Source organism: Triticum aestivum, chromosome 3A, assembly GCF_018294505.1.
Source record: "Triticum aestivum cultivar Chinese Spring chromosome 3A, IWGSC CS RefSeq v2.1, whole genome shotgun sequence".
Taxonomy (NCBI): Eukaryota; Viridiplantae; Streptophyta; class Magnoliopsida; order Poales; family Poaceae; genus Triticum; species Triticum aestivum.
The window spans coordinates 525468374-525479645 of NC_057800.1; the positions used below are offsets into that span (position 1 = coordinate 525468374).

The window sequence follows — 11272 nt, forward strand, 5'->3', positions numbered from 1 at the left end:
CGGCGCGGACGCCGGGTGGACGCGATTTGCGTTTGGGTCGGCGCGTTGGGCCTTCACTTTTGTCCACGTCTACCCAAACAGACGCGGGCAGACGAAATGGGTCGCTCCATTAAAGTTGCTCTTAGAATACTAAAGGAATAATCTAGACGCTCTTATATTAATTTACAAAGAAAGTAATCATGGGTTTCTATGTTTGGTTAAAGAGATGGAGTAGAATAGGTTTGGGATGGCTCGCCTATTTGTAAGCAATGGTGAGATTATCTTCCATGAGTAAATTGAAATTGTGCGGTATGGGCATTTACAACTTTTTGCGGCATCGGCATTTATAGTTCACAAGCATAACATACATGATACTTCCTTCATTTCTTTTAGTCTACATATAAAATTTGTTTAAAGTCAAACTTTATAAAGTTTGACTAACGTTATAGGTAAAAATATCAACAATCACAATATGAAGTTTATTTTCATGCTATATAACTTTAGTATTGTTGTTTCTTGATATTTTTAATATATATTTGGTCAAACTTTGTATAATTTGACTTCGATAAAGGGAGTACTAAACAAATAATTATCATTATCTCTATTTAACAAGACAGGTATATATGCCAAAAATGTGGGTCCACCTTAATAAGTTAAATTTTGGAACAAAACATTAATTATAATAACATTGCAATGTATGTATTGCAATTGGGAAAAGCCGTTGCGCAAAGCTGCATCCCCCCCCCCCCCTCCCCCTCTGCTAGCTTTGTTGCAGCTTTGTGCAATGAAAACACCATTGGCATACAATTCACATTTCCGCCAGCAACATTTGTTGTTAGTGCGGCCAACGGCGACCTCAAGTCCCGCAATCTCTTTCCAGATAGCTTCACCTCACCTCTCTAAGTTTTGTTTGGCATCTTTCGTCCCAACCATTTTCAAAATTGATTGTCGTCTTGCGGTTGGTCATCAAAGGCCGACCTATGATGCTATAAACACACGGGTCTGTCTTGGGTACATCTATGCGTGCCCTAGTTATTGTACATCTAAGTGACTCAATCAATTATAAAAAATAAAAATAAAAAGACAACAAGAAAATACCCACACAAATCTCTGCGTAAAACCAATGACATAGGACTTAGATGTGCAATACTTGAATACATCTAGATGGGCTTTAGCAAAACCGTAAACACTATTTTTCTTTCCATTTATTTCCAAAATCGATTGTTGTCTCACACTTGGCGTCGCAAAATGGTCTCCATCAGATGTCGAGCTATTATGCTATAATCACTATTATCCTTCCCATCGATTCTTTGAACAAGATCAACAAGCATTGTTGGAATTTCTTTTGGCCGGGAGAAGATCAGGTCAACAGGGGCCGCTGAAGTAGTGTTGGACTATTTCATCTCATTTCCTCTCTATCCCTAGGCGGCTAGCCCAAACTTTTTCCTTCAGGCTTCACCGGCAAGCCTATGGATTTTCGTTCCTTTTGCTTGCCGTTCCAACGGAAGTTAGTAGTTTAGGTTAGAGTTTTTTAATCCTAACAGGTGTGACGCTCAAGCAGATGGTGGTACTTCTTCGAGTGGACGTAGTCGACAGAGCTCCAATGTATATTCTTGTTGTCTCCTTAAGACGGTGAGGTTAGGTTTCTTCAAGGGCACATGCACGAAGACTTTCCAAGTGTCAAAAGGCCTACTCCTATAGGCAAGAGTGGTATTCGGTTGTGCTTTCGTATAATAGATCTGATCCTTTTCGATGAAAAAAAAAATCAACGGGGCCAATGTGAGGTTGCATGGAGATGAGCTGGTGTAATTTTCTCCTATTTCCTTCATCTTTCCCGTTTCTTTTCTCCCTCCTATTTCTTTCATTTTTTTCCCTTTCTTTTCTCCCTGGCTTGTCCTTGCAATTTATTTGCTCTTATTAGTTCGGTCCAAAGAAAGAACTAGTAGTACATGTTGAGTGGTTTAAACTAAATTTAAACTTGCAACAGCAGCCATGTATCCGTGGTAAGTATCCACCAAAGATAGTTTCTGTCGTGCTTTGTTTCCAAGCTGATAATCATGAGGGACCAGATTAAAATGACCAAGCAAATCCAGAGATTGGCCAAACAAAACATACACCTAACATTAGGTTATCTTCCATGTCCACAATGCCATCCACAAAGCTTCAAATGTAAGTTCTTCCGGTGTCACTGGAGCGAATCAGTTTACAATATGTTTAAGTGACCAATTAAAAACATGAGACAAGCTTCATGGACCGGAAACTTTTCTTGTTCGAGACAGTAAACTGTCAACGGGCAACTTACTCCACCTCTTCCAAGAAATCCTTGATCTCTGCTGGAGTTAAAACTCTGCATTTTGAACGGGAAGTGTTACTAGTCAGAATGCAGAAAGGAATTTGTACTCTAATCAAACAGAGTATGACAGTTACAACCGATAAAATAAGAGTAGAAGCGCACACATATTGGACACATACTAAAAATTGCAGGCAAATACAAACTACACGACCAAGAGAAACATGAACAGATTAGTTAAGAGTAGCACAAGTTTTTAGCGAGCAAATGAAAGTTATTGTGACCAATGTTAAGAAGTTAGGAAGGGTTGGAAAAAGAGGCAAAGGAAAAATTGTACTGCGTATCTGATAACTATGTTGCAGTAAGAACAGCGTAATTGACTTCGTATACATACTTGAATTCACGGTCAGCCCGGATAACTCCAATTTCAATGTTGTTGGCAGAGATTTGACCTTCATATCTGAAAGTCCGGAAACAGTCAGTACTCAATAAGCAACCGAATTGGTAGCATAAGCCAACTACTAGAAAGATGTAGCTACCCTTCTTTCAGAGTCAAAATTGCAGTATGAATGGCATCATCAAGCTCCATATCTTCGGTGTATCTAGAAGTTAAAGCTATGTCAGCTAAATCATGACCATGCAAAAAGGGAAAATAATAATAACCTTGATAACATACATGCTGCTTGTATTAGTGAACGGATGGACAGCAATAGAATGCAATTTAGTATGATTATCAGATTGAGATAAATAACACTGAAACATTAACTGTGACCAATAGTAATGGTAGGATAGATAGATCCTTCATCTACCTTTTCTCAAGAAATGTCTTTGCATTTGACACATTTTTCCCCATCGCTGATGCTTTCCAGGAGAAGTAAGATCCTGATGGGTCAACCTATAGAAATAATCAACAATGAGAAATCCAGCATTTTTGTAACTAGTAACTACTACACCCTAACAATATGAGTTTCTGCCTTGTGAAACATCAGTCAAAAGTAATACAAATCCTATGACATGTGAAATATCAGTCAAAAGTAACAAAAATCTGGTGCAAACTAACAAGCGACTGAATCTGAAATAGTGGGAAGGGAAATAACAAGATATCTATCATGTACTCCCTCCGTTCCTAAATATGTCTTTCTAGACATTTCAAATGACTATCACATACGGATGTATGTAGACATATTTTAGAATGTAGATTCAGTCATTTTGCTCCGTGTATAGTCACTTGTTGAAATCGCTAGAAAGACAAATATTTAGGAACGGAGGGAGTAGCTCTTTGCACATACCTGATACAACTGCGGACCATTGTCATCATACCCAGCAATCAACAGTGATACACCAAATGGTCTTACACCACTGCAACAAATAAGGTTATGAGTACAACATATATTTCTTTTCAGTTTTGAACTGGACTTTTGCGATTTAGCTGTCACGTGTAAAGCAAATCAAAACACATGTGAAAATCAAATCTTATCTACTATTATATGTATGAGTGTCGAATTGCGTCGTGACTAGCATTTAAAAACCTCGGTTTCTTGAGCTCACCTATTAAGTGAAGATCTAAAAAATCGGTTGCAGATAGTGTACTCTGGCCCTATATATTGAGATTTTAAATGTGTAATACATTGTTGTGTTTCACAAATAAGTGACGAAATCAACAGATATTGAAGTTATATTTCATATTTGAATTCTTGTTAACAAAAACAAGTTACATCAAATGGCATTGTGAAGCTTTCGGTAAAAATACCAAGCAACTTATTGTTCTAATAGTAATTTAGGTATAACAAGTGACTGATTTAAACAATTTCGTAACTTCACTAGTAGTATAATAAAAAGAAAGTGCCAAGTACAGTAGCATACCCAGATTGTGTGAACTCCTGCATAACAGCAGCAGTCTCTCGGACAAGCTGGGTCACCGGGATGGTTTCCTGCATTTGAAAATGAATAATAATCAGAAAACATATATTTGCTAGGGAAAACTGACAGAACATGGCTACAGGTGACCTGCACATTATACAAAGTGGCAATTTATTAAAATAACATCTTACCTTGTACAACCGATAATACTGCTGTGCCTGCTTCCGACTTTTTCTGACAAGAACGCGGAAATCTGGACCCATCCCACTGGAAATAACAAGTAGGTAAGTGCACATACATGCAACAAGAGACACTTGGAAGTTGCAAGAAACACCAAATCTCAGTAACATCAACTAGGAAATATATTCATGGAGCCATGGTGGCAAGTCGAGAGATTTGATAAACAGTTTGGAAAAGGTGTGGTTATTCTGATAGCTTAGCTGTTGGCACTACAAGTCTAGCTGTTGATCTCCAATGTGCACTTCTGTGGTCAAGCAATGCTTTAGGTAATAGCTCGCACCAGTACTAGTTTGCATGGTACTCCCTCCGTCCTAAAATAAGTGTCTCAAACTTAGTACAACTTTGCACTAAAGTTAGTATAAAGTTGAGACACTTATTTTGGGACAGAGGGAGTAAATTGGTAATGACAACCCTGCTTGCCCATTCATCATGTCGCCTAAAAAGGGTGAACGATTCATGTTTTCTCCCAGATACCTTACGTTGATTGATCTATAATCAGCTGGTTTCCTTGCATACTCTGTACAGGTATTTTAAATTTTTGCCTTTTCAGGAGCATCAACATATAAGGTGAAATGGATAAAGGGAAAAACCTTCAGACAAATTGTTCATCTTATCCTTTATTTATACAACAAGCTCATCAGTGATGAAAGTGAAAAAAATGTAGGAGCAAACACAGCAATACTAGCTCAGACATCATTGAGAATTAAGAACATTAACCAATACATCATTAGTTAGGGTAATAGTAATACAGCAACATTTATGTAAATATTTCTACAATATAGAAAAATGAATAACAAGCAACACTGGAAAAATACCTGTAGACAACTCCAATATTTGGAGTCAGTGACTGAATCTTCTGCACCTAGAAATTTGCAGGAACGGATTAATTAGCATTTTTCTTTTGAGATAATAACAACAAAAGATGGCAAGTAGAGAAAAAAAATAAGGATGATGTCACACTTACAGATGTTTCGTCCACTAAAATAGAAGGCAATTTCTTCTCGGTGGCGATAACTACGCCATTGGCAGCTACAAACATGACGCACATATCTCAGAAAATAAGTCACTCAGAAAGGGAAGTGAAAGTGCTGTAGAACAGTAAAATAACTGATAAAATATGCACCATACAAACTAAGCTAAAATTCATTCAATCATTAGTAAATTATAATAGAAGAAAGAAACATATCGGTGCTAACTTGTAGCTATATAAAGAGTGCATGGCAAACATTAGTGTTTTTTGTTGATATCAAACATTAGTTTCATTCAGTTGTCAATAAAAGGTCATAGGCAAAAAACCAATAGACCACTGTTTAACTTCCACAACACAACACAATACAACTGCTTGGTATGCTGAAAAAGAAGAAAACAAATAATGTGCAATTGTTCACTTATCATGAATTTATTATTCTAAATCTCCTAGGGCCTCGGTGAGTAGACATCATCCGGCCACTCTACCAGTAAGCAAAAAAAATCGAACAACTCCAAGGTACATATAAATCCAATTTTGCAAAGAACGCACTCTAACAGTTACTGTGGAACATCCAAGTACAAGAAGGCAATCAGAACTCTAAACTTTACAATGGATGTGCTCCTATGTAGTCAGTAGTTTACAAAACATATGTATACTTCTGAAAATATGTCACACCAAACATCAACTTCGCACTCATAAGCACAATGTAAAACAATACAGATTAAAAATGAACATGATCAGACAAACACATTGACATCATGGGCATGTGTCTATCAAAAAGCATTGGATTATTAGCTGGTATATCAGTCTTTGTAGACATGAAGAAGCTCCTAAAGCTCAGGCCGTTGCACACACACGCAATTCCATGAAGGAAAATTGGGCCTAGATCTGCAAATAATCTCAGTGCCTTAAATTGGCACAGTAGCCCTGTCGCCAGCCGCAAACAAAAGAGCAGTGATTATTAACTAGTATTTCTTATGTGTTAAAAAGGCTTGCACTCCATCCTCTTGTCGTTGGAAGCCTGAATTTTGCAGATCAATGATTTCCATGGCACGTACAAGCATAACAAATCATATGCAATCGGTAAGTCCCACAGCTAGTAGTGTAAATACTACTACGTGATTCTATGATGCCAAAGATACAGGAGAAAACCTAACTGACATCAGCAGTGTCATAAGCCGTACGATGTCGAACCCTAAAATGCGAACTAAATTCACACTTGAGAAGCAAGAATGGAAACCCTCCGCATCGACCTAATGTTGTGCATAAAACCCTCGCATCGCTGTCTTAAACTTGTTCCGCCGCAAATCGATGCTGGCAGCGTAAGCTACTAATAGCGGAAAGTACTGAGCACGATTACTGCGCGGATCGCACCTTTGATGCCAAGCGAGGTTTGGCCCGATCCGACGGCCGTGAGCGCGTGCTCGATCTGCACCAGCTTCCCCGACGGGCTGCAATGAAATCGGGGGAAAAGTCAGATCAAAGCCCCAACATCGCACCTGATCGGACCCAATCGAGAGGGGGAGCACAAACCTGAAGGTGGTGAGGGAGAAGGAGTACTGGCTGTCGCCCATGGCGGAAGCGCGGGACTACCTCGTCGGCTTTCTCGGGCTGCGGGAGGAGATCGGATGGAGCGAGAGAGCGAGGCGGCTGCTAGAGAAGAGAGACGGAGGGGGGACGGGACGGAAGCAGTGTCGAACGCGAAGAGAAGAGGAAAACGGAGAAGAGCGGAGTGTTTCGCAAGAAGATGATTCTGGGCCGGAACCGGAAACAGGCAAGGTTTTGAGAAGGCGCTGAGACCCACTCTGGCCGATTTTCGCTCAGTGCTCCTTTATTCAAAGAAAACTTATGAAAAAGTAGTGGATTTGGATCTTTTTAGTAGTAGTTTAATTCGCAGATTAGAGTCTTTAGAAAAAAATTTCATACGATATATTTGTACTACAATTTGGAGGAAATTTTATTGGAATTATGAGTCATGCAACTATATTCAAATTACATGAATTTACTATGTTCGAAAAACCTCATTATGGAATTTTTACATGAATTTATACATGGAATCGCTTTGCATGTTTACCATGGAATTGTTACTTGTTGGACATATACTTAAGTAATAGAAGGGTTGGGCGCGCTTTGCTGCACCTTTGGTGTTGTTGGGTTTCTTCAAAAAATAATCGCTCTATTTCAAAATATAAGAGGTATTACTTTTTCGAAAAGTCAAACCTTTTAAGTTTGATCAAATTTGTAGAGAATATATCAAAATATAAAATTGATATTTTTAAATTCATCATGAAATGAATTTCCATACTTTTTTGTTAATATTGTGGATGTCGATATTTTTGCTCTGAACTTGGTCAAAGTAAAAAAATGATTTTCTACGGGACTGGTATCCCTTATATTTTGACTCATGGAATATTTAGTTTGGCAGGTGGGTCGATGATAGAGTGTGTTTTATTTATATTTATATTGCGGTATTTGCTGGGCATTTCATGGTGTGACTCTTTGTGATCCGCTGTAACACCCACAATGCAGCTATATCTCCCACGTATCGGGGCACGACTTAGAGGCATAGTCGCATAATAGTTTTGTCGCAAAAGGGGTAATCTTCACACTATCCCATATACTGAATAAGAAAGGGATAAAGAGTTGGCTTACAATCGACACTTCACACAATACATAAATAATTCATACACCATCCAAATACACTCAAAGACCGGCTACGGTCAAATCCGAATAAAAATGAAGATAAACCCCAAACGCTAGATCCTCGATCGTCCCAACTGGGATCCACTACTGATCATCAGGAAAAGAAACATACTAACGGCCTGAATCCTCGTCGAACTCCCACTTGAGTTCGGTATCATCACCTGCACTGGTATCCTCGGCACCTGCAACTGTTTGGAAGTATCCATGAGTCATGAGGACTCAGCAATCTCACACCCGCGAGATCAAGACTATTTAAGCTTATGGGTAGGAAAGAGTAGTGAGGTGGAGCTGCAGCAAGCACTAAGCATATATGGTGCCTAACATACGCAAATGAGAGCGAGAAGAGAAGCAACGCAACGGTCGAGAAGCTAGAAATGATCAAGAAGTGATCCTGAAACTACTTACGTTCAAGCATAACACAAGGTCGTGTTCACTTCCCGGACTCCGCCGAAAAGAGACCATCACGGCAATACACGCGGTTGATTCATTTTAATTAAGTTAAGTGTCAAGTTCTCTACAACCGGATATTAACAAATTCCCATATGCCACATAACCGCGGGCACGGCTCTTGAAAGTTTATACCCTGCAGGAGTGTCCCCACTTAGCCCATCACAAGCTCTCACGGTCAACGAAGGATATTCCTTCTCCCGAGAAGACCTGATTAGTCTCGGAATCCCGGTTACAAGACATTTTGACAATGGTAAAACAAGACCAGCGAAACACCCGATGTCCCGACATATCCAGATAGGAGTCGCACGTATCTCGTTCTCAGGGAAACACCGGATGAGACATCCTACGAGTAAAACCAACCCTCAAGTTTCCTCGAGGTGGCCCCGCAGTCTACTCGGTTCGGACCAACACTCAGAGGAGCACTGGCCCGAGGGGGTTAAAATAAAGATGACCCTTGAGTCTGCAGAATCCAAATGAAAAGGCTTAGGGAGGCAAATGTAAAACCAAGGTTGGGCCTTGCTGGAGGAGTTTTATTCAAGGCGAACTGTCAAGGGGTTCCCATAACAACCAACCGCGTAAGGAACGCAAAAACAAGGAACATAACACCGGTATGACGGAAACTAGGGCGGCAAGAGTGGAACAAAACACCTGGCAAAAGGCCGAGCCTTCCACCCTTTACCAAGTATATAGATGCATTAAAGTAAATAAGAGATAATAATGATATCCCAACAATATCCATGTTCCAACATGAAACAAACTTCAACTTCACCTGCAACTAGCAACGCTATAAGAGGGGCTGAGCAAAAGCGGTAACATAGCCAAACAACAGTTTGCTAGGAAGGTGGGTTAGAGGCTTGACATGGCAACATGGGAGGCATGATATAGCAAGTGGTAGGTAGTGTGACATATGATAGAGCGAACAACTAGCAAGCAAAGATAGAAGTGATTTCGAGGGTATGGTCATCTTGCCTGCAAAGTTCTCAGAGTTGTCGAAAGCTTGATCCTCGTAAGCGTACTCAACAGGTTCCTCGTTCACGTACTCGTTTTCCGGCTCTACCCAAGGCAAGAACACAGGCAATGGAACAACAATCAATCACGGTGCAATGCACAAGCAACATGATGCAATACATGACATGATATGCAAGACATGGTATGCAATGCATATGCATACTCCGGAAGGTAAAGAATGATCAAGGCATCAACTTGGAAAACCAAGTACGCCACTGGAAAGATGGGATGATTTCGGTTGAAATCGATATAAAGATCACCGGAAACGGATGCACGGTTTGCAAATGGCAAGCATCACAAGAAAGACGTAAATCTGCGGTTAACAGCATGATGCCACTTAGAATGCAACAAGAAACTAAGCTACTGCACTCCAACATAGCAACAAAGCATATGGAAGTGATGTAAAAGAGATGGTTGACAAAACATAAACACTAAGCTATGGCTAAATCACACAGGAACAGGTTCAAACATGCATGACAATAGTGCAAAAGATATCAGCTTCACAGACTTAGTGAAAATACTAACATGTCAAAAACAATATCAGGAAGCAACGTTTGGAGCAAGCAAACAACATGCTACAAGAATATATCATAGCAAACAAAGGCATGGAATGATACTACTAAATGCATAGAACAAAATTTCCTTACAAAACATGAGCCAAAAAGGCACAGAAGATATGATGGCACCCATGTAAACATAGTAAGTTTTATTAACAGTTTCAGACTTGGAAGAAAAACAGAGCATGGCATAAACAGATTTATGATAGCGACTTTGCGAGCTCATGCCACTCACCACAAAGCATTGCATGACAACATAAGCATACCAATAGCAATATGACATGTTAATGAAGCTACATGGTAAGATCAAGTTAATAGGATGCATGGATCACTAGCAACAACCATGGCAATATGGGATTAACATGTTAACAAACTGCTAGGAACATTTTATAGCAAAAGTAGAGAAATAAAAATACATGCTAGAACACTCCATAATTTCAAACAGGGGCATGAATGGATAGAGCATAACCACATGTTCAAAACATCCTTACTGAAGTATCCCAAAATAAGCATGGATCACTATGTGGCATCAAGTTTAAATGTCATCAAAATAACAGCAGGGAAAAGACTTAGCAAAATCCTAAGTCCCTGAAAACATCAATATCACAGAGCCTAGTTTGCATGCTTGTGCTAGTCACCACATAGATCACAAAAATACAAGACTTGCACCCCTGTAAATATGGCATGATGTAGTTCAAAATACATGTAGACCTCATGCTCATATGATGCACACATCCAAATGCAACAAAAATGACAAATCACCATGATATGATAAGCACCAGCAGCTAACATTTTATAGCACTCTTGCAACAATGAAAATGGCATGATAAAGGACAGTAACTTGCATGGAAATGCTTCTAATATGAAGAGCTCAATGAGGCGAACAATTTGACATATCATATCCATGATTGGGAGCACCGAGCACCGAGATACGACATGATGAACATGGCATGAAAATAACAGGGACTTAGAGAAAAAACAGAGTCAACCTCGCAAGATCTAGGGTTTCCGGGCGCGGTCCACGAGGTTCACCGGAGAAGTCACCGAAGGAGAGGGAGACGGTGGCCGGAGGGCGGGGAGCTCGCCGGAGCTCGTGGAGGGAGCAGATCCGGTCGCTCCTCGACCGGATTAGGGTGGAGGTGGCGGCGAGGAGGCCGGGCGGCGGAGGCGCGTCGGTGGCAGCGGGCGCGGTTGGCGGCGAGGCGGTGGCGCGGC

General features: G+C 40.2%; 1 protein-coding gene across 1 annotated transcript; it reads right to left on the reverse strand.

Annotated features, from left to right (window-relative positions):
* Positions 1-2049: 2049 nt before the first annotated feature.
* On the reverse strand, positions 2050-7152 carry LOC123062025 (proteasome subunit alpha type-2). Its single transcript, XM_044485328.1, has 11 exons — positions 6873-7152; positions 6714-6790; positions 5334-5398; positions 5185-5231; positions 4321-4396; positions 4133-4200; positions 3559-3628; positions 3079-3164; positions 2809-2871; positions 2664-2729; positions 2050-2326 (listed from the first exon to the last, which is right to left on the reverse strand). Exons 1-11 carry the CDS (start codon positions 6911-6913, stop codon positions 2278-2280), a joined length of 708 nt encoding a protein of 235 aa, XP_044341263.1. The 5' UTR covers positions 6914-7152; the 3' UTR covers positions 2050-2277.
* Positions 7153-11272: the final 4120 nt, after the last annotated feature.